At 38.3% G+C, this 24,566-nt stretch overlaps 1 protein-coding gene across 2 annotated transcripts; it reads right to left on the minus strand.

Annotated features, from left to right (window-relative positions):
- Nucleotides 1-542: 542 nt before the first annotated feature.
- On the minus strand, nt 543-24,458 carry TRAK2 (trafficking kinesin protein 2). 2 transcript variants are annotated; one of them, XM_066553363.1, is made up of 17 exons: nt 24,386-24,458; nt 18,316-18,633; nt 17,118-17,312; nt 13,525-13,578; nt 12,683-12,753; nt 11,903-12,019; nt 10,505-10,714; nt 10,037-10,115; nt 9,296-9,426; nt 9,018-9,092; nt 8,259-8,396; nt 7,408-7,487; nt 6,310-6,513; nt 5,897-6,195; nt 5,345-5,629; nt 5,020-5,119; nt 543-4,481 (listed from the first exon to the last, which is right to left on the minus strand). In XM_066553363.1, the coding sequence occupies exons 2-17, from the start codon at nt 18,350-18,352 to the stop codon at nt 3,803-3,805; spliced, it is 2,754 nt and encodes a 917-aa protein (XP_066409460.1). In that variant the 5' UTR covers nt 18,353-18,633; nt 24,386-24,458; the 3' UTR covers nt 543-3,802. The 2 variants fall into 2 exon arrangements, with proteins under 2 accessions (XP_066409460.1, XP_066409459.1); XM_066553362.1 differs by having other exon boundaries at nt 11,903-12,022.
- Nucleotides 24,459-24,566: the final 108 nt, after the last annotated feature.

Here is a 24,566-nt window from a genome sequence, read left to right on the forward strand (position 1 = left end):
ACCTTTAAGTCTTAGTTCTAAGCACAGAAAAAGTCACTAGGTAAGTACCCAGCTCCTTAAACATTTTAGAAGCATGCACAAAACTGCTTCAATGTCTACTCCCACCTGTCACAAATCTATAGGGCTCACTTAACATCAGCTACTGAGATGAAAAAACAACTGTGGTGGTGTTAGTCAATAATGCAGTGCTAACACTGTAATGCTAGAGGAACACACTAGCTGCTCTAAAAGAGGGGAGGAAAAAACCCAAAGCACGACCCATGCACAAAACCCCCCAAGGTACCAGAAAATATGAACAGATTAATTTAAAGTGAGGCTCGACACTTAAATACTGTCTATATCAACACTTAAATACTGTCTATACAATTTATTGGCTTCTAAAGCCACCTTTTCTGTAGATACCAACTCACTTCACTAAGCTTGTGTACAGTATAATAATCACTATAAATTTTAGCCACAAAAAAGGCCCAATTTTGGGTTTGTTATAGACCACTGTACTAGAGAAGATGACATCTGGAACAAACCACAGAAGATCAGCAATATACTGAAAAATGGCATGTTATACATGTTTATTATCAAATTTACATTCCACTATGAAACAACAGTAAGTGCAAAAAGCAGATGGAAAAAATACCATGAAAATCCCAGACTCTTCAAACACTGTGTGTAATCCCCTCGTGTAACAGCCAAATGAAGCCCAAATGCAATTATTTTCCTTCCCTCTCTGTTGCTATTCAACTGCAGTAGATGTTTAACTTTGATCACAGGTATTTTGAGCATGCAGGTATCACTGAGTTTATTAAAAACTAACAGTGAAACTAGAAAGGTTTAAGTTTGTGCTTTAAGACAATTGGAATAAGGTAAATAGAAGAATTCCCTTCTGTTTCTTGTAACTTGCACAAGCATGTTAAGTCCTTTCTAGCATCTGTGTTTGACTCAAACCTGCAAGATAACAGAACCCTGCCAAAATGTAATTCTCAATTCCTTCTAGGTCTACCTCTACTCAAACAAAAGATCTGGTGCAGGATGTCAGCCATGCAAGTTTGTCATCTCTCACCCCTCTTACAGGAGACAATGAAAGCCAAATCATTCCTAGAATCATGGTAACTTCTAAAATGTTCTTAGAAACACATGTTGTTTAAAAAAAGTTTATCTTCTAGGTTTTGGCACAAAATGGTAAACTTGGAAGAAGTATCAATTTTCCCTGTTACTGCAAGCCAGGCATTTATATCCAAACTGTGCATGACGATCCAAAGGCATAAATGCATGACAGAATTTGAACAACACTGCACCACAGCATCAACCCATTGGGTAAACATACACAAACACCATGGTATAGAGATTCTTCCATTTTCTTTTTGCCTTATGTAAAGTATCTGATGATACACCTCAGCTACAGAACAAACTGACCTCTCAACATCCACAGCATTGTTTGAACTGAGCCAGTTTGTATTGCTGGGCTATGGAATAGGGAAGCATCCCCAGAAGACACATGTATTTCATTTATATGCTTGTAGATTAGTTTTACCTGAACCATGGTCTGCCAAAGGAATTCTGCCTCAGCTGATTTGCTACTCTGCCGATCCAGTGCTGGAGTTATCTTATGAAGCGGTTAGAAACACAGTGTAGTACCTTCAAAAATTTATCTGTAACTCAGGTATTCCTACAATAAACACATAAAATGGACGGACTTTTGACATGCTACACACTTCTCTGTTGGTACCAAACTGTCTAAGCTTTTGCTAACTTGTTTCCCTGGAAGTTAGAGATACACTGCAGACATACCCGTCCCAGGCCACTGGAGACCAACATGGCACTCCCTCCTTTCACTCTAATCTTATGTAGCTAGGCAAGACACCATGCACAGCTAAGTATGTACAAACATAAATACTTCCATGAAAAAATTAAATATTTTTCACTTAAAAAACAAAATTAACCCGTATATAGTCTTTTAAATAAAATTCACCTTTTGTAAGTGTAAGATTTTGCTTAGAGAGCAAAAGGCAACTCCAGGAGTTCCAGAATATTTCTGTGCGCTGCTGACAGACAAGCTTCTGCTAAGAATCCCTGTACAAGTTTGAAGTGGTTACTCCTTTTCCTTTTACAAAACAAAAATATCAAAAATCATCACAAGATCTAAAGAACTGTAAAATCAGAAAGGCCACATTACAAATTTCCTATAAACAAGGTTAAGAAGCTTTCTTTTCCTGCCCTACTCCATTCACCCCTGCAGCAAAGAGGGTGCTGATTATGGAGACTGTGCCTAAAGGCAAATGCAAATCAGTGTGATTGCACTGATGCTTCACACCACACCCCCAGACAGCTGCCAGCTATGGTAACAGGCAAGGTAAACTTAACTGCTTAATCTAATTCTAAGGAAACAAATAATTTTATAATGTTGATAGGTACAGTGAAAATTTATATGAAGACTAAGAAGCTGTTTCTATTCAGGTCACTAGCAAAGACAACTTTTTCTAAAGTTACACAAAACATCTGTTGTAGATTGTTCACTTATGAACCTTGGACAGGAAGGAATCAAAAAAGCAGCATGGGCAGTAAGATTTTTATAATTAACACCCAGAAACCAGATTTCTGAAATGAAGTTCTTTTTTGAGTTGGAAAGTCTGCTCCAGCTATGTTCAGAACCACACTCCTTCACTGATCACTGGATTTCAATATTCATTAAAATGCTACAAAGAACACTAGCTTTTTTCCTCCTGTTTCTATATAGAGACTGGCAAATTTTGCTCTTAATGAAATCTTTTAAACAAAATCCTGCTTGAAATGAGAAATAATTGAATGAAAGGCATAAAGTTTACTGAGAACTCTCAAATATACAGAATGTGTACTTGGCAAGACAAGAGGCAGTTTTCTAAACTTCCAACAATTTCCTTGAAGTAAATGCTCTCCATTTAAGTTTTTAAAAAGAAACCCTGAATCAAGCACCTAGGGTAATATTTCCTTTTGCAATGCTGAAATGTGCCTGAGATATTTGTGTGTGTGTGTGTGTGTGTGCACAAAACTATCCTCATTTAAATAGATGCACACTACACTTTGGAAAGATTTCTTAGCTGGATGTACACACTTTTCTGCTTCTTAATTCTTATTCATTGCACATTTCTCTGTGTGCTTTGCTCACAAACTCTGGAAAGAAATTAACTTCTGTTAATACCTACCTAACACAATTGCACTCTTTCAAAATATAAATCCTGTGTTTGTAAACGGAAGTATTTCTTTCTTACACAGAGCTAAAGATTCTCTCCCCTGCTTCTCAAAGTGAGGAGGAGTTCAAAAGAGCAGTTTCTGAAATGGAAAATAAAATAATGAAAAAAAAATCAAAGTTTTCATATTTGTTTGCTACAGAGAGGAACTTGGGCTGCTAATGCTGGTCAGACTGATTGTTATTTTAATATTATATTTAAATTATGTAGTCTGACTGCAAACAACTAGTAAATACTATGGGTGTATGATGGAAAAAAATAAAATGCCTACACACACAGGTTAAAGGGTTAAAACACTGAAAATGTCTACAATAGTCTTCACTTCTGACTAAGTTAAGACAAGATGCTGAAGGGCGTCTTGAAATAAAGCTTTGGTTTTACCTTTCTATCTCCCACAAAAACCTTCTTCCTCAAACCAAGGCAATGTTCCTTTGCTCCTTGGTCCCAATGCTTGTCTCTCCCACATTTTAACATGCACATGCCTTCTCCAACGCTTCTGTAACACACCTAACAATGCCTGTACTGGATGTTCATCCCTCAAATTATTTACTGTGCTCTAAGTCAAACACCTTTCAGGCCAGTTAGTCTTCCTTTAGTATATCCATTTTTGATGACTGTGTGCAAACAGGAGCTCCCAGTGCTCCAATCATGGCTGGAAGACTCTGGTTTCTTCTCAGTCCTGCCATTAAGTTGCCACCTGCATTTAAAAACCCAGCTGAGTCCTGCCTCTGCAAGCCAGCCTCTGACCCCTGATTCTTGCCATGGTGCTGTGTTTCAGGGGGCTTGATCACCCTGGCAATGCCCAGCCTCTTCAGTCTGTCCACGAGGCTCATCTTCAGCTGGCCTACGTCCGGGACGTTCCGGGAGGGCTTTAGGCCATATATTTCCTGCAAAAATGTTTCTGCTGGCCGAGAAGCCAGGAAATTCTCTGAGTGATGGACTCGAGGCTCAAACAGAGGTGGGGAAGGACAAGGCGAACGTGAAGGAGAATTTGGTGGAGTAGAAGGAATGGGAAGAGTTCGGGAGGGTTGCAGCAAAGGCGGTTTTTCTAACATGGGGCTGTCGTAAACCTTGGCAGAGATGCCTCGTTCTTGCAAAAGTTTAGCCAGGCTGCTTGTGCTGCTGAAAGTAGTAGTTGAGTCTCTTCTGTTGGTGAGAAATTCTCCAATACTTAGTCTGTAAGGAATGGCTGGAGTGCTCACTACTGGGTTTCCAGTACTGCTGCCAGTATTCCCCAGTGAAAATGAAGCACCCATGGAGCTGAAAGAAAATAAAAATTAAACAGAATATACACACATTAGACATTTTTATACCTGTTCTTCATTTGCCTTTTAGTATACAGAAGACTCAAGAAAAACCTTAACTATTGCTATCAGCTGTGACAGCTTCAGTACTCAGAATTATTGTTCGGCAAATGTTTTTCTGTTCTACCAATGAATTTACCTTCTGTGATCACCTATACTCTATTAGCTAAAATATTAACATACTTGTCCCATTAATAAAAAAAATAGAATCGGAAAATAAATCATCATGGAATCTCTTTTTCCCCGTCAGCTGTATGATACAAGGCAACTGCTACTTAAGAGTTAAAATTTACCTAAAGTTTACCTTAACTTGTTTTAACTCTCACACCAGAGAACTCCAAGTTTTCCTTCATAATTACAACCATTTTTATTAGTAACATCCTATATGTTGCCTAACTGCCTTAGTATTTTTAAAACTGGTCCATGTATCAAAAGCCAGAAAGTAACTGTTTAATCCCATACAGCAACATTCAGGATGTTAGTGGTCCTCATACCTGGGAGTAACTTGAGTGACATCAGATGGGTGAAGGATCCTACAGGTAGTGAAGGTAAATGTGGAATTTGTTGAAGATAGACACTTCCCTGGATTTGAGGCTGCAATGTGAAGAATTTACATCCGTTAAGGGTAAAAATAAAGACATACAAGAATGAATCAAAGTTTAAGACAATGTTATTATCACTGTTAATTTTTTGAGTCCTCTTTTTTGAAGTAAAGAACAAGAACAGCAAAGACAGCATTACCACACAGGCTAATACTTTCCATAGAGAAAAGGACACTGCTAAATAGACTCAGGAAGAAACACTAACCATGCTTCTTACCAGTGAGTGGTACTGCTGCTGAAGTAATAGGTGGCAGGAAAATTCCTGCCACTGGCTTTGCCAATGCACATTTCTTTTCCTCTGGGAAGGACTGTTGTGCTTGAAATGTTATACCTCCTTCACCCTCTTCCTCATCATCTTCCTCCAGGTCAGAGATGTGGTGCACAGATGTAGTATCATCAGACAGAGGGGTAAAGCCTTTAGTAACAACACCTGGTCTTGGGTCAAGAATGGTGCCGAGGTTGGGTCGAGCAAGCTGCTGCCAATGAAAAAGGGTCTGAGATCCTGGTGTGACAAAAGAGAAGAGATTCAGAGAGCCATTACCTACTGTATCAAGTTACAAGAATGCATTATAAAACCAAGTGCAGCTGGCTGGTGCCTACACTGTGGGCAATGCCGTCCAGTGAAGAAGCAGCCTAACACCAGCTTGGAGCCCACCAAATACTACTGCTTCCTGTTACTGCACATCACACCTAGCTATACACACCATGATTTAGCTGGTAAATATAAAATCCTTTTCTGATAATGAGAGAAGGAAGATCATCCTCTCACCTTCAATGGGTTTGACAATTTGCAACTTCTCTGGTAGGAGAACACGGAGATTACTAGAGCTGGCAGAGAGATCTGTGAATTCTGAGTTTGTACTTGGGGAAAAGGAGCTTTCTGTTGGTGTACTACAGCCACTAGCCTCTTCTTTCTGCTCAGCCAGCAAATGCATTTTTCGGTCCCACTCCTCCTCGAAGAACTGCTTCTCACACAGGTAGTTCTGACGACGCAGGGACAGCCTGTGCAGAGCTGTGACCAGGTCATTGTCTCCAGGGGTTCCCGGCTGGCCAGGACTGTGAGCATCTCTGTGAGAAACATCAAATAATAACAGATATTAAACCCATTAAATGAACTATTTCTCTATTACACAGCAGAGGTCCAGTTCTTTTCAGAAGAAGGTAACAGGCTGTGCTTCCTACTTTAAATTCTTCTCAGAGCTGCTGCCTGGGACCATCCGTGCGTGGCTCTCCAAGTGGTGCACGCCAGACTGGAAGGGCTTTGCTGTCATAACAGCACTCGAGCGATTTGATCCAGGGATTGGCAACGGGGCAGGAAAGGACGGGGAGCGGCCACGGATGATATTAGCAACCTTGACAGTGTCAAACACTCGCTTCTGTTGATCCCTGTGGAAAAGACAAATGAACTAACGTGGTTTTCAGAAGTAAAAAAGATATAATAAAGAAAAATGTCTGAAAACCAAAGTTTGAAAAGTTTGTGGAGACCCCACTAAAAAGATGTTTAGAAAAACATGATTTTCTAAAGCACTCATGTCTTCAAGAGATCTACTCTATTAAGCATCAGAATTACCACTTCTTTACCTGAAAGACCTAAACCTCTACTGATAACGGCTTTAGCCTATTCAAAAGTATGTATTTTATTTCTTTAATTTGTATATGCTTTCAGAAACACATATTCAGTTTATTACTCCTTACTCAGAATTATGAGATCCAAGAACAGTCTTTAGGATTTTGAAAACTCTTATGTATCTTTCAGCTATAATGTCATTTGTCCAGCAATTTTTCTATAAGCATTAAAAGGGGTAAAACTAGTGCTGTGCAGAGAGAATTTGGATCAAAAAGACTCAAACAATGAATGAAACAACATCCTTTTAGCAAGGATGTTATTTTAATTCTCATTATTATTATATAATTTTTATTATATAATTTTATAATTTATAATTTCTATTATTTATATTTATATTTAGTTTTCTATAATTTATAATTTAATTAGTTTTCATTTATAATTTCTATAATTTATAATTTTATAATTTATAATTTCTTCTTTTTATATAATTTTTTATTACTTGATTCTTCATAGAATCAAATAAGAATAGCAGGTTTCAAAATTGAAAAGACTACCAAATACTACAAACTTTTTTTTATTTACAATGAAAACATTATAGAGGGAATAGATGCATTTATTAAATCCCAGAAATCAGTTTCACCTTAATTAATACAAGTCTATGGATATCAAAATATCAAAATATCAAAATAGCACATGGAGATCTGAAAACATACTTTTGCTTGGAGAGAACAGATTCATCAGCCTGACTCAATTCCTTCCTCATTGTCCCTTCAATTTCTGCTGCAAGGGAATCCTAGAGAAAAACGGAAACCGTAAGAGTTGACAAATTAGATTCAAGTCTTCGTTCTGACAATTTCAGTAGAAAATATCTGTAAAAATTACTTTTAATGATCAGCATTTGTTTGCCCAGTATCAGTATGCTTTGGACAAACCCTTCTGCCTCTGAAAAAAGGGCAAGTGGGACAGTTTTCCACCATAACTACACCCATGTGTAACCAGGATGGGTTCAGTTTTCATTAGCAACATCTGCTTTTTCTTTGTGTTTCTTTATGTACTCTGTATGTTGGTTGCTTTAGTTAAGCTACAAATTTTAAGAGAACTTCTTACAAGTGTACATGAGTGATTCTGTACACACAGAGCAACCAACCAAAACCTGAAGAATTCCCAGATATTTTGAGTATGTGACATGCTCTGTTTCTTAAAGAAACACTGCTGAGTTATAAAATTCACACCCACATCAAACAAGACACTGGCACAACTGAGCATAAGCTATAGAACATGCCAATTCCCTTATTAAACAGAAATGGCATATAAAAAGGAAAAATAATTGCAGTGTCACAGTATGTCAAGTGAACAGTTAGTTTCCTAACTAATTTCCTAAATTTCTCACAAGTGTACACACTGAAGAATTGAAAAACCAACAGATCAGCTCCTTTGCTCCTACAAAGTAGTTCTGGCTGGAGTAGTTCCTTTGCAGGAACTGCTCCTAGAGCAGTGGTGCTGCTGTGCTCCTAGAGCTGCTCAGTGCCACAGCGGTGTGTGCCACGCTAGAGGTGTTGGTTACCACAGGAAACGCTCCACGGGACTGCGAGTGGCACAGACAAGCGACAGAGCTAGCTCTGCTGCGCAGCAACTTCACTTCCTCCTGGGACTCGTGCAACATGCCCAGACACTCTGCATTCCGGTCCTGGAACTCATGGAGCTGCAAGAGAAGAGAGCCCATCACATGATCTCTTCAGAGAGAAGACAAAGTGAAACTGAATGAACTCCTACAGTAACCTAGAATGGCTGATTGGACACTGTGAGATTCTTTCAGCTGCGGGGCACATGCCCACAACTAGAATGGACGACAGTCAGCACCAGCACCCGTAGCAGTTTTAGTGACAAAGCACAAAGATTCAAAAGAGGAAAAAATATGATGAAATTCAAAGGAAATTACATTGAAAAAATGCAAATACACTAACTACTAATGCAAAAGAAGCAAAAAAAAGAGAACTGCCTTAAAATCTAATGAGCCACAGTACTGTTGATACAATCAGTAATATTCACACTAAAGCACTCTTTTTCTCATAACTAAGAATAGTAAGACCTCCCTATTTGAAACACGCTCCTTGCCTTTTATACTCCTGTGAACTGCAAAAATATTTGTGTAGGGTTAAGTAACATAATTATTCTTTCCCTCCAATCATATGACTTAACAGAATGAAAGATTAAAATCCTACATAATTAAAAAGCAGTAGTTCCCACTGTCTCTCTGTTTTCTTTCTCATGTATTCTATGCCAAACATTTATCTAAATGTATGTTTATAGAAGTCTTAAGTACCTCTGCTGTCAGTTGTCTCTGAGCATCTTTGGAGGCTTGTAAATGAAGTTTCAGCTCCTCCTTCTCAATTACATTCTGAAAGCACAAAAAGGTGCTCATCATTTCTCAGCTGATTTCCCCAAGAGACTGATCCTCTGCCAGACTTTCCTGGAACAGCCACTCTCTTGCAGTGCAACCCCGTGGCTTGCCAAGTCAATTTTTGCCTGCTGTGAGCACTGGCACACACATGCTGCACAGAGACCTGTGCACACACGGACACTTTATCAGCATTCCCTTACTTCTTTGAGTTTATGCTGAAGATCAACAATCTGGGACAAAAGGGATGAGATCTCTTCCTGGTAGCGAATCACCTCCTCACTCTTCTCTGACAACTCCTCTGTTATCCTGGAAATCTGAGCATTCGTTTGCCCTACAAAACACAAAAGGAACTTAGTCAAGACCTTCTCCCACCAAAAAAAAAACCGACCAAACAAAAACAACCCCAAGCCAAACCTAAATCCCAGAAAGGATGACTGAAAGACAACAACAATCTGCAAAACCACCAATTCTCTTAGGAAATCAATTCATAACACAGAAAAGTAGGTGCCTTAGAACATCCATAAGGAAAAGACTAACAGTGGGGAGAAGGAGGAAAAAAAGTTGATTTCAAATGCAGGTATAACACATTAAGAACTAAGCATGTAGAATCTGAAATACACATGATCAGTATGTGAAATGACCACAATAAAACAATTTTGTTGATTTTCTAGTGTCTGTAGGCTTCAGTTTAGAAAGTTATGGACATCACCTTTTATATTCATTTTCCCTTTCTAAACACAACACACAGAGCTGAATTTGAATGCCAGAGTGAAACCTGATGAAATACAGAAACAACCTTGCACTTGGTCAAAGGGTAAGACTTCAATGATTGGCATAAATTACTGAAGCCCATTTTTGGATTCAGGATTAACTAAGAAGGTGTAGGCACCAGGTATTTCACCTACCATCCTGCCATTGCAAAATGCAGCCTGGATACTCACGGAGTTCTTTGACACAGTCATTGACCAGCTGCTGCTCCTTCTCTTCATATGTAATGGTTTCTGACTTCAGATGGCAAGCCTTTGAGAAAATTATTCATTTATCAATAACAATTTCAGTTTATCTATAATGTTATCAATTTTTACATCTAAAATTCTTGCAACTGAAGAGTCTCCCCTCTCCTTAAAAACTCTACGCAACTGTGTTTTCCACCATAACCTGTTTCCCAGAATTTTACAGATGTTTTATGTGAAAGATAGACAGACACATGAACAAAGCCTGATGTCTTGTCTCTAATAAAAAAAATTGTTGCAAAAAGACAAAATTTGGGAAAGTGCTCAGGAATGATTTGCATACAGTGACACAAAATAGCCCTGTGCTTCAAGAGAAACCCTGCTGCTGGATTTTGAACACCCTGATTATTTGTTTCACACTCAGCACATACAGCACCTGCTGTCAGTCGGACGTACCTTGGATCGCAGAGCCAGGTTCTCCTCCTCCAGCTCTCTCAGTTTATCCTGTAGGACATCCAGCTGCAATGGGTCATGGCACACAGTGAAAGACTCGTTGAAACGCAGTGGTGTGGAACAGCTGGAATCCGTCTCACTCTCCTCAGAAGCGATGGAAACGATTCGCAGCAGGTCATCCTTCTTTGCCAGCTCATGCTGCAGCTGGTTAACCTAGGACAAGTGAAGATCACCACCACGTGAAATACACTTTACATACACAATATCATACTGTGTTATTTATGCAGCCTCTGGAACATTGCTGCTCCTGAAGAGCTCACACCTCCATTTGTTCACAGGAACTTCGCAAAATCGTAATTTTACCACAGCAAGGGAGACAGAAAATTCAAGACACCACAAAAATGAACAACAGAACCTACTTTTAAAATAGTTTACTGCAAAATTATTTTCCAGCTGTCTCATACATTATCTCATTTTAACATGCTAGCTATCATTTTGATTATGATCATTACTCTGAATTGTTGAGTTCCTGGAGAAAAGGATTGAGAGACAACTGTTTACATGTACAGAGCGGTACCTTCCAGTTCTGCACATTAAATGACCCATAGGACAATTAAAAACAAAAGAAGAGATAGATCTCATTTAGATAAAATCTATTTTGCATATCTACATTTTTATATGAATACCTAAGTTTATGCAGTCCTACAGCTGATTATGAGTACATCATTGTCACCAGCATACTGTTTTATACAAGCAGCTAAACCCATTTCACTGTAGCTTACACTACATCTCTTGACCACAGAGTTATTTGTCAACTATTTAATTATTTTTTAAGAGAAAAAAAAAAATAACAAAGAAAAGGTTAGATAAAGAATTTGTGCTTACAAGAAGAGATGGAGTGAAGATCTTGATCAGAATTCACTTTTCATAACATTTTATTTATTATTTATTTATTTATTTATTCATTTGTTTACTCTTAGTGTGAGCACCCCATTAACCAGCTCACTTTCTGTCTATTTCTTCACCTGTGAAGTTATGTAGCAGCTCATGTCAGATATCAATCTCTTATTTTGACTTATATTAGTCCATTTTTAGTTTAATGGTGGGAAATCAGATTTATGGTCTGATATACCCTAATGATATCTAACATTCTCATAATTTCTCAGTAATTACAATATGTTGTCTTCATATTCAATTCCTGGACTACAAAAAGTGATTCAACAATGATTAGGAGAATGACATCTAAGCACACTTCTGTAGTCCAAGAGCACAAATCACCCCAAAATGATATATTTTTCTTAATCCTCTTACCACCATCATAAATGGGAAAAAATGAGATAAAAAAATGGAAAAAAAAAAAAACTAAATAAAGGAAAAAAAGAAAGAAAAGCAACTACTTACTCTGTCTAGAGTTTGTCCTAACTGTTCTTCCAGTGCTTCATTCTGCTCCATCAACAGATGGTTGCGCTTAAGGAGGGCTTGTCCAATTCGTGCTGCCAGTTCCAGGTCCCGATCCTTCTGCTCTCAAAATGAGAAAAAAATGTTTCCTTTTGATCATGTAAGGTTTAAATTCAGAGTAGCTTTAGATTCTCCTAGATATTGCTCAGTGCATCAGCACTCTGAGATCCCCCTTCACTCTCAAATGGATCAACACTGTTAGAAAATTATTAACGCTTCATCACTTGGATCCAGAACACACCCATAACTGTATTTTTTGATACAGCATATTCTCTTCCACAGCCATTTGCAGTAACAGAAGGGGAAAGCACCAAACCTGGGGACAGTTTTGGGTTTTGTACAAAGATTGTGTGGGCTCTGTTACATCACACACACACACACACACACACACACACACATATCACACTTAGGCCTGTGGCCTTCCCAGTGACACTTTCTCAGAACAGACTGCTCAGCCTAAAAAGTGGTGAAAGGGTGGAAGCAGAGGAGCACCAGGAAATCAGAAGAAAGCTGTTTCTTTCTTATACTCACTAGCTTCATGGGTGCCCATAGTTCTGTTACATTTTGTTTCTGAGGTTGTGCAAGCAAATGGGTGGCTTCTCATTACCCATGTGTTTGATAAGCAGCTCTTGAAATAACTGAATCAAAATAGTCAGCAGCTGAATAAAACCCTCCCTCAAACACACTCCCTTTACTGTATTAATACAGCAGAGACAAGCATACCTCAGCTAACAGACGTTTGACCATGTCAGCTTCACCGTAGTCTTTCTGCTCCACATTGTCTGTGCCAAGCACTGAAGAGAGACAAACATGCTTATTTTACTGAAGGAAAGATAAGAAGATTGTGGGAAGTGGGAGAGCTGAACGCAGAGGATGTTGTTATATACAAATACAGTACTTGGCTGATGAAGCTAGCAGAGGCTATGAAAATGCATCTTCAATTTCAGAAATGTGAAACAATATTCGTTTGGGAGACTGATAAATGAGGTATTGAACATCTGCACCTTTCAGCAATGTTAGCTAAGACTTGAGGTGCTCACATATCTTTCAAATTTAGAAAAACTCCTAAGAGCAACTTTTTGAATACAGCTAAGCAATTGAATCCTCCAGCCTGCTGGGGAGAGAAGGAGGAGTATACTGGAGAATATCCAAATATAGTTAAACACATACTTTAACCCTGAAGCAAAATTCCCACTAGGCTGTGTGACACAGCTGTACACAGGAAGTACAGAGACCCCTGAGACAAGTAATGAAAATGCATTTATTAAGGGCTTGACCATCTTGGAAACAATTAAGAAGAAATGAGATCATGTATGTCTGGGGTTTTCATGTAGCAGTAAATGCTATCTTAGTAATCAAGTAACTCCAATGTTTGAAGAGTTTGCAAAACTATTAAAAAACTGAGAAACAGTAGATTGGAAAAACAAGACTGAGTGAGGAATAAGCAAAGCGTGAAAAATTTGTGACACCTCTGAACAAAACACAGTGCTGGAACTGCAAAGCATTGGTCTGCTTTAGTTTATGTCCTGATAAAAAGATGGTAGTAACAAAGGCATCTTAATTACCTGGTGCAAATTTGTGAGATCCATCCAAGGAGGAGGAAGGAAGTTCAATAAGAGCTAGAGTGACAGATAATGAAAGATATAGAGGGGAAAAAAGAGAACAAAGAAGAGAAAGAATTAAAATGTAAGGAAATAGGTAATTTTGTGCCATGGATCTACCACAAAAAATAAATGCATGTGCAAACATAGTTTTTGCACTATTAACACTTTCTAAGGCCATTTAGGGAACCATTTAAATGTAATATTCTTTAGAAGCAGAATTATACATCTCTCTATCAGGTGATGAATGTTTGTGCTAAGATAAACAGCAATTTGCTATTTTTGCTTTATGAAGTCAGGATCGTTAAAGTGAAGAAGGCAGCAATATAAATTTAAGAATTACAGAAGTAGCAGCTTCAACTGACTGTTTAAGTTAACCTTTTTCAGAATTAATTCCATCATCACTGAACTGCAAAATGAGATTACTATAGATTTGATCTCAATTTCCTTCACTCTTTCACCTTGTTTAAACCTCATTCTTACCCTGAATACACAGTGGTATCGATTACCAGTTCTTTTCTTTGTTCTGTTGAGGACTGCAGACCCAGTTATGAGATAGTAAAGTGCCAAGCTAAAGTGCACACTAACTTTATTTATATATGTTATATAAGCTGTCTATGCCCTTTACATACATAATGCCCACAATTAACCTTTTAAAGCATAACACTACACCTATACTAAGATCAAATCCAAGTTGCATTTAAGTAACAAAAGGAATTTTTTTGTAATTTTGAAAGACAGGAGAACAGGAAGAACAACACAGAAGGGAAAAGTTTTACTGTTTCTCTAAAAGCTTAAAAGTAAAATATATCAAAGTAACAAACCAAATGCTTTTCATCAAGTAGATCAGAAAGCATAAAAACCCAACACATGCTGTTTAAGCATGCAGGAGCCTTGAACTTACAGAACTGTCACTTACTAATTGTATTTCTTAGCAGGGAAAAAATAGAAACTCTACTAAATTTTAAGCATGTATCTATCAGTAGTATAAAATGCCTTTGGAATTTTACTGTACTACTTGGTTGCTGATACTGGCTGCTGAAAGGGGGACTCCAAACTCATCTAGCTTATTAGTATTTGGAAAATTAAGTGCACATACATAACTAAGTTACAGCCATTACATGCAGAATATTATAGCCAGCTCTCCTGTGGTAACTGTTCTTAGCAGGTGATTTCAAGTTGTAAGTTTCTATCCAGTCCCTCTAATAAAAATTTACACTAATTCCGTACTAATCCCAAGGTTACTAAGGTAGGTAAGTTCCTAAAATCAAGAGCAAATATCCGATAACTAAAATCACAGAACCAAGAGCTTTAAAAGTTAGCTCTATATAAATTCCTGTGTTTTCTCCCCACACAGGAACAAAACTATACACATTTTATTAGAATTCTCTCTTGAGAAGACATGCATGTGCAATACTTACCTTGCCAAGTGAAAGTTGCAATTAACTCTTCATTTTGGTTAAAATTCTTGTTATGTTGTGCCATGACCCTTTATTCACACATACAAAGTAGTTTTAAAGAGAGACTTCTTGTAATTCAGGATTTCTTATGCTAGCACAGTTGAAACAGAAGATATTCTTCTACCTCACTGAAAACACTGCCAATGTGAACCCAGCTGACAGACCTTCTTATAGGCAGCAGCAGCCATAAAAAGAGGAGGAGCTCAAGCGCAGTAACTACTGTGTTGTTGTGGGGCTTTTTTCTCAACTAGAAATTCACTCAAACCATATATTTAGCATTCTTTCTTGGAAAAAGTTATAAAATGTTTCCATACATATATATAGGGGGAGGAAGATACACAGCTAAAACCCCATGTCATGCTTCATGTCACATCTATTCCCAATTCCAGACAACAAAGAAAGATTAAAATTTCACCTAACAAGTTATTCAACAATAATTATAGCTAGAATTTGATTTATATCTGTATTTGTCTGGGACTCTCCCAGTATGTCCCTGTAGGTTACTAGTCTCAAAAAAGCTACCATGATTTCAAGTGTCTGGACAATTTCTAGGTGAAACATAAACCATATTTATCTTGAGTTTACAAGACTCAGCAGTTACTAAAGTGGTCTTAAATGATACAAGAATTAGTTTTATATGTTATGCTTAACAGCTATCTTTTAATTCAATTTCAGTCATTGTTACAAAAAACATTTAAAAATACTTAAAAAACTCCTACAAGCAGTTTTTTGTTTTCAGAGGACACCTTCTCTATTTGAAATGAACTTCCCTCTGGGAGAACTAGGAATACAGCCCTTTCTGCAGTGCCTTCACAGCCAAATAATACACAACAGGCTTCATGAAAGCTTTGTTGATAAAACCCCTCCCTCTCCTGCAGGCTGAAAATGCAAGCTCACCCTGACTGAAGGTCCTTTGGAGCCCTGCGCTTCGTCACACAGGTGAGGCACTGAGCCGAAAGGTCCAGCAGAGCCACTTTCATGTCAGGCATGGATAGACTCTGATCCCACCTCCTTATAATTAACACTGAGAGACAAGTACACACCCCTCCAACCACACAACTGCTTCCAGTGAACTACAAAAGCATGCACTCGACTATAAAATCATTTATGCTTGCAATATAAATATCAGAAACAGTCTGAGCAATAAACATTAAGAGACTTTCCAATTACTTTCCACAGTTAGGAGTTCAAAGCCTTCAAGTTCAACTCATAACAAGGTCACTCTAAATTGTTGAGTACTGCATTCTTGGGAGGTGATATTCTAATCTTTGTTATTCCTTTGCTATCCACCCTTGGAAGTTTAAACTACACAGAACAATGACAAAAAAACTCCCTTTTAGAGGTGGTGTGTACAAGGAAGAAGTAATCATTACAGATTGTACATAAATAACAAATTCATTCTTCTCTGTGGTTTGTTCCAGTAGTTCCAATATATGGAGGAAACAGGACTTCCCCATTTCTCTGAAGAGATTACAATGCATTCTCTTCACAAGAGAACAGTTAGAAATTACAGGCAATTAAGTGTTCAATTATTTTGGCAACTTTCTATTCATTTGATTTTAACATATTACAGGTTTTTTCATGTGACTGAAGCTGTCCATTTTCCTCTTTATCACTTGATAGATTTAGGAGTAAGTTACTTAGTATTTTCAGAACTGGAAGGCAGTGATCAGCATTGATCTAGTACCCACCTATCTGCCATTCATTCCTTTTCTATCTCCAGAAGAAACCACCGACAGCACTTCACAAACATTACTGACATAAAACATCACCAAATCAATAACAGCACCATCAACATTCCTGAAAACAGAACTGCTTCACACTCGTACCTCTTGTATGAGGTATACATCTCTTCTAGCACAGTTCTAGGTTCCCGCCTCTTTTTCACTATCACATGTTCCCATTCTTACTTCAGTGCGTAATCTGATGATCAGGCAGTCATTAAACATCCTAAGTCAGCCATTAGAATTGCAGTGTGAACCACAAGCACGTCCCCTGAAATCAGCCTTTTCCAGATTTGACCATTTCCTAATATTAACACTAAATGTGTATGGAGATGTTGATCTCCAGTATTTGGGGCAGTAACTCCTGACTCACTCATGTAACGGAAGGAGTCCTCCTCACGAGCTGGAGAAGCCACCTCCGGCAGCCGGCCATGGGCAGCCAGGGGCTGCATCCAGTCTGCATTCTCATACAGGTACAGAGAGTCCACCCGTAACTTGTAATCTGGCAGCTGCTCTTCCAGCATGCCCACCAGCTCCACTTCAGGAAGGTCCTCACTGGAGCACCCATCTGAAAGAGTAAATGTCAGTAATAGTGCATTGTTAAACAGATGTAAAATTTAATAATGTTGCCACAGTACTGTGCAGTTTATGTACTATAAAATACTTCATAAATCTTTGGTAGATTTGGTAATAATTATTCTCTACCAGACAAAATACCAGAATACTTGCTGAATCAATGCTTGATTTATACTGCAATACTTGTAAGTTCCTCACCCCTAGCTGATCCCAAAACTTCCTGAAAAGATGGTATACTGTGTCCCTCCAACTTCCTGAATATAATGTATGCAATAAGTTTGAACTTCCATCTTTGCCTCTTCATTGAGCTAAAACACAAACCTACATTTTACCAGCTAAAGTCTCATTGACTTTTCATAGTTGTTACACTTCCCTTTTCTGAATGAAATTCACATTTTTCTTGTTCTTCTGTTTTATGCATTGGTTTGATAATGAACATAAATGTAAACAATCTTAAAAGTAAGCAAAATCAATTGAATAGTGCTTTGAAATCAGGGAACAAGTATAAAATTTCATTATCATCCTTATGGAATCCCACTCTGAGAAACATGATACCAAATCCCCTGCAATCCAAGTGTATGGTACCTGGATTGTCACACAGTAATTGTGACGAGATTAAGGTACACACAATCTATGCTGCGCGTGTACCTTAATCTCATCACAATTATTGCAAAAAACCCCACATTAATACTAAATTGGTAAAATATCAGTGGTATGCAATGATTATCTTTGCAAGATTGCCACTCAGGATGAATACTATCTGCAGTACCTTCCAATGGAAAAACACCAGTGCTGACTCTTGACAGTAAGAATTTTACAAACAGTATTTTACAGTGCACAGTGACTTTACAAGTCAGTCTAATGTCACTGTTTTTGTTGCTCTGCAATATCACATAAGCAGTACAAAGAATGTGAAACATAAGGTTGTCTTCACATCGGTGCTTTATGACATGTTAGACACATTCAAGATTTGTAATAGCAATTCTTCAACTTACCAGGGATGCTGTCCAAGCCCCTGGGATCAAAACTCATGAGTCCTTCCTTCACAGTTCACTTCCTTGCAAAGAGCATTCTGTAATCAAGCTGTGCACCATTCCTTTATTGCTTTGGTAAAAAGATGCCTTTGGTTTAGAGACAGAGTAAGTGAGAGCCATCCAGCCACAGAGACTCACAAATCTGGCATCAACTCACTTCTTCAGGCTGGTTCAAACTCCAGATCTACTGCCATCTTAGGACATGCCTATTTCATCTGGGCTACTGATCAGTAGAAGTGTTTCATGTGAGCTTCACCAGCTTCTCAGCTCACCCATCACCTAAATATAAAACAAAGAGAATGCCAAGGTTTAACAGATTTCACTCATTTAAGGGAGACAGGTAAATTGGTGTGACTTTGTCTTTTTCAGTCTGAATTTTCCCTCTGTACTATAATTAAATATTAAAAAAAAAAAGCCAAAGATGCATTTTATTTCCAGTTACACAGTACATGTAAAAGGTACCATTAAAATATGTTTTCTCCCTGCAGACATCTCACCTTAAACATGGACTTGGTCAGATATCTCTTTGTCTGTACTATTCATCTTCTTTCATATAATATTTAGTGTATTCAGGTCATTCACTGAAATGAGGCATTTCCTTTTTATGCTAACAGACAGCAGCTCCAAGTAAACAGAGATTTTCTTCAGGCCACTACATTTATTTAAAGTGATGGATTCTAAAGGCAGGATTTTAAAAACATCACCCTTAACATTTCTATTGTTAAAAAATTTAAGTTTTACACAACCATTTGCTTGAGTCTCTTTTCCTTTAGGAGTCTGTTAATTAAAAATTGGACCTATCAGAAATTTACTTTGTGAATTGTGATAAAATTTGTGTTTTCTCTTCAGCAGGGACTCAGGTAAACCAGAAATGAAACTACTGTAACTGATTCAGATGAGCTATCAGAAGAGTTTAATGAAGTTAAAATATACTTTTCCTTTGCCAAGAGTGATGAATCACCTTCCATATAAAACAGTAGTTCTAGATGACAGATATAAAACTGAAGAGAAAACAAGTGTCCTTTTCCCTCCTTTGGCATTCAGTTAACATAAAATTCTCTTAAAAGCCTTCATTAATTTAAAATTTGCTCTTAACAGCTTCCCCAAGATCTCCAATCATCAAGAACAACAATCAGAGGTTTGTTTTGCTGTCTGTAGCAACCTCTTATTTGACAAGATGAAAATGGACAGTGCAGGAGCTTTTTAAAGCAAGCCTGGAGCCTGCCAGTTCATCTGGTTGTAGACTTTGGCAGGAGATCAAAAAAGAACTTTCTTCCATTAAGGTCAGCTCATATCTTGTGTGCAAATGAATTTTGTCATTAATTTCTTTATGTATATAGCCTGCTTATCAGTTGTAATTATTAAGCATATTAAACACTTAATAAAAAAGAAACACTTGAGATTTCAGAAACATTTTCTATCTGAATGTGTAGATGTTTCTAGCACTTCAAAAAAAATTCTAGAGGCTGTTTTTTAAATGGATTGCTGAAAAGCATAAACTATACATTTTCCCTTGTCTAAAGCAACTTAATACAGCATAATAAAAGACATTTAAGAAGACTGCTGTAGATCCACACATGCAAATGACTTTATTTTGTAATAAGAAGAGTCACTATACAGCTAGATGAAGGTTAGCAGCATAGGACAGTTTTTTCACAACTCTAACTCAATCTTTTTCCTTTGAGTTTTAATAATGTAAAAATGAATGCTGCTACTTCTCAAGATTGGTTTTAATCTCTCTTCTGAGTGCAAAGCAGAAGCACTATTTGTAGCAGGTCAATCTCAGTTCAGCCAAAGAGAGAGGGGGTGAAAAAAAGGTGATTTGGCTAAATGTTTTCTAGAGCATCAGGCCAACACCAAGCTATTGAATTGAAAGGGCAAACTCATTTGTAAAACCTTTGAGAAGTTTACTACATAAGCAAACACCATAAAAGTTAATGCTTGCATTTCCAGTGCTTCTCATAGCTTTAGTTTCCTGTACCATGGGGCAACTTCTGTAGAAATTCAAGCACTGGGCAGTTCCACTCTGAAAGTGACTCCTTGACCCTTCTACACTGCAGCTATAAAACTATTTCCTAACTGCAGATTCCTCCTGCAAGTCAAAACTATGATTAAATACATTTAAATAAACCCCATAAAATTTATAATGTGGCTTTAAAATATATGACCATGCTATAAAAAGATGGACTAGAAATTAAAATGGTTAAATCATGCAGAAAGACACGTCCAAAAGAGAAGCTAGAAAACTTTCTCAGATATTGATTTAAATCTTTATTTATAAAGATTGTTTCCACTGTCAGTTTACTATATTCATTCTACACTGATCTACATCTTATCAGTTTTGTTCCCCTACTCCCTCAAAGGCCAATTTCCCATGGATGTTCACATCTTTTACTAATAGGTTAACTGAACATAGGAAAAACAAGGGAAATTCAGATACTGGAGAATAACCCATATGCAGGGGTGGTGTTCTCAGAAGGCTTTCTTCAAGGAGGGTTCATGAGAGATGAAAATATCAGACAACATTTTACATACACACCTATCCAAATCTTAGTGCTTCTGTACTCTCTAGATTAAATTTTACTTCCCAATATGTGTCTGGCATTTCAGCTATCATTTGGCTCCAAACAGTGAGAAAAACCTGGAGTACATATAGCACACTTCTTGTAGAAGTCAAAACTATTCCTGCACCTTCTGAATTGGCCCAAGTTGCTCTAAAGAGATTTTATAAATTTTTCCTTCAGTGAATCAGAAGACTCTAGTGAAGGTTAACTTGAAAAAGCAATATGGACTAAAGTCTTAGAAAAAGATAATATAGTTATAAAGCATTGAAAATTGTTCTTGTCTTTGTAAAAGTATCACTTTGAGCAATTTCAGATGGATGCAGAAAGAGTTGGGGCACCTCAAGATAGAATATAATTCTGAAGACATTCTACTTCTACCACTAGAGAAACTCTAATTCAAATCTGAATTATGAGAAAGGTGAGGGACTTGCCTTACAACTGGAAACCACAGACAATTGTATGTGTTATTCCTTTGCTAAAAACATATGCAAAATATTGGCATCTATATTGACAATATCTAAACTTGAACATAAATAAACTTTTTTTACTGCTATTTTTCATTTGTTGAGAGCAGCTGACTCCTCACAAGTACTTGGAAAGACTAAACTAGGTCTGCTCCTCTGTACAATTCCAGGATGCAAGACATTAGGCCACAAGTAACACAAAATTTTAACAAAGAAGGGTCTAACAACAAAGAAGATCCTAACTAATGACTAAGAGAGAGGACAACATTCATTTTCAAAAAGCAAGCCAAATAAATGAGCATACTTTTCTCAGATGCCAAATTTTAGTGCCATGTAAGTATGCAATTTAAAAAATTGTATCAAGTCATTAACACAGTACTTTTTCCATTGCTAAAATTGGAATGCTGTCAAGCCAGCTAATAGCAATCAACATATTCTGCATCTCAAGGTTAATGAAACAGTTCTATTCTTATAGCAAACATGACCACACTGAATGGCTGCCAAAACATTCCTGGGACCAGTGCTCAGAAGCAGAGGCCAAATTCTTCAACACCATCCAGTAGGAGATGAAGGACAAAGGATTATCAACTGAAAAACAAATCTATGTGAACACAAACATTGCCTATCACAATTAACATTTGCTGTGTGCCTAACACCTGTTATTTTCAGCCAATACTATCCCTACAGAAAGCTATTTAGTGCTTGTGTTTCTCTCATGTAAAGAAAAAATAATTTAAAAGAGTATGCCAACATAATCCTAAAACCAACTGCAACAATCATAAACAACCCTGCAACAGACTTTCAATCATTAAAAATGGTATAAGAAGAAATTAAGAAAACAAACAAAATAACCCCGCCCTCATCTTCTGGATTGTTTTTCTTCTGGGATGAGGGAAAGGCTTCAGAGGGGAAGCTGGAGAACACCTCCGGGAGAATCATGAATCACATGGGGATCATGAAGGCGGCCACAGCATTCCCTCATCCTGTTTTATCTACAGTTACACCAAACCAGGCTCACTTATTCTCTTTGTCTGTCATTTGTAACAGCTTATGTTCTCTGAAGTGGCAACACTACCTGTTAAATACATGTATATACGCTTTATGTACATGTATATATGAATGCTGTTGAATACCACAGCTTGATAGCTAGGATTTAAGTCCTACCCGTTTGGAGGTTGTCTATAACACCCTTAGTACAATGTAAAAACAGCAAATGCCTAATTGAAGTCTCCCTTAGTCTGAAAATACGAGTGTTACCTACATTAAAAACACACACTATGTTTTATTAATTCCTAATTTTTTATGTAAATACACAATCAAAACATTACTATGTGTATGCATCTTTTCTCACAAATTTTCTTCTTTCAGAGGAAATGATGTATATGCGTAGTTATATTATGATCTCAAAGGAATCAAGAACTATCATGAATTGCCTATTTGTTTGTTAGACTATAAAATACAATAAATGCTCTTAAGGCATTCTGCTAAGGTCTCATTCTGCTAAGTTATCTGCTAATTTTCATTATAAAGGTTGTAATCAGCTTCTTTTAAAACTCAAGCTTATTTTGTATAAAGTATACTTGAAGGAAATTTGAATAAATTTTAACTGAAATCACCAAGTTGATCCATGGCTGATCACCCAAAAAAGTAGTTTCAGTTCCTTGACATACACCCCAGCCAGTGCTCAGCATTTTAAGTCATAATTCTGTATTAGAATTAATCAAACTCCTCTATATGACTCAGTCACCAGAATATCACTAGCAATCAAACAAAAAAAAAGGATGCCTTCTTTTTTGTAGCCATATCTGTGAAAATGCTCTATTTTTGTCTTCTTGGAAAACTAATCAACAAATCACAATTATCATTGCTGAAAGACAGCACTTCTACTACACAATATTAATTCCAAAAGCCCGCTATTAGAGGTAAACCACCTTCAGGAAAGTTTGTGGTTTTCCAATGCTCTTCAAACTACATTTTCAGATACTCATAACAGAAATTCGATAAACAGATACCGCTCTAATAATCACACTGCCATTAGAGTGGAAAAATTTCAGGTATTGGAAAATATGTTTTTTTAATTTCGCTCCAGCGTCAGAAATGTAATTAAAAAGAAGTTCTGCCTATTTTAACTAAGAGCTACATCTTTTGAAAGAACACAAGTATCCAAAAACAAACCTAAAATCTACTGTTGCTTTCTATTGTTGCCTTAATTTATTAGTGTATCAAATATCTGCATCAGACTGTCATAATCAGTCAACAGGAACTGTGAAACATAACCAAGAGATAGGCACCTATGCAACAGCTGAAGATTGCATTGAAGATAAAAACACGAGCACGCCACTCCACATACATTTCACCACTAGCACGGACGACAGAGTAAACGACACTTACTGACAGACATTGGAATTCCAGTTTAATCAGCTGATAAAAATCTAACAATGTGATTAAGAAGTTGCTAGCAGTCAAAATTTCCTTCCATAGCCTTCCATACACAAGCAAGACAACAACTAAGATGTCACCGAGGGCTGTCTCGTGTTGCGGTGACACGACCCTGCAGGGAGCCCGCTCGGTGAGGGCACCCCGGGCCGCTGAAGGTCACCCCGGCACCGCCCGCGGGCACCGCCGCCCCCGCTTACACTGAGCAGACGGAGCAAAACACAGCGCTACGCTACATTAAAGCATCACCACCGCCAAAAGAGTCCTGTCAGTCGCCAACCCGGACAGGCTCCGGAATTCCTTCTGCCCCCGGGACCGCGGGGCCAGCCCCGGACACCGCCTCATGCTCGGGCCCCGCGCTCCGACCCCAGCCAGCCTCAGAAAGCCGCCGCACGCCCGGCGCGGCCCGCCGTACCTTCCAGCCCGGATGGTGCCGCGGCCCGCCAGGGAACGACCCCAGGGGCGACAGGAGGGAGGGTTAACCCTGCAGGGGTGTGAGGCACGGAGCGCGCCGCTCGCCCGTGAGGCGGCAGAGCAGCGCCGGCCCGGCGCCGAGTGCTCGCTTACCCAGCCCAAGCTGCGCTCCCTCCGGTACCGCTCCTTCCCGCCGCAGCCCTGCATGCAACAGCGGCGACTGAGGAAGGGCCCCGATAGCTTCCGCTCGGCTCCCGCCCAGAACTACAGCCCCCGACGGGCCGCTGCCAGTGACGAGCCCCACAATGCGCCGGGCCGCGTGGTGCGGGGGGCC

This window comes from Molothrus aeneus, chromosome 7 (genome assembly GCF_037042795.1).
Source record: "Molothrus aeneus isolate 106 chromosome 7, BPBGC_Maene_1.0, whole genome shotgun sequence".
NCBI lineage: Eukaryota > Metazoa > Chordata > Aves > Passeriformes > Icteridae > Molothrus > Molothrus aeneus.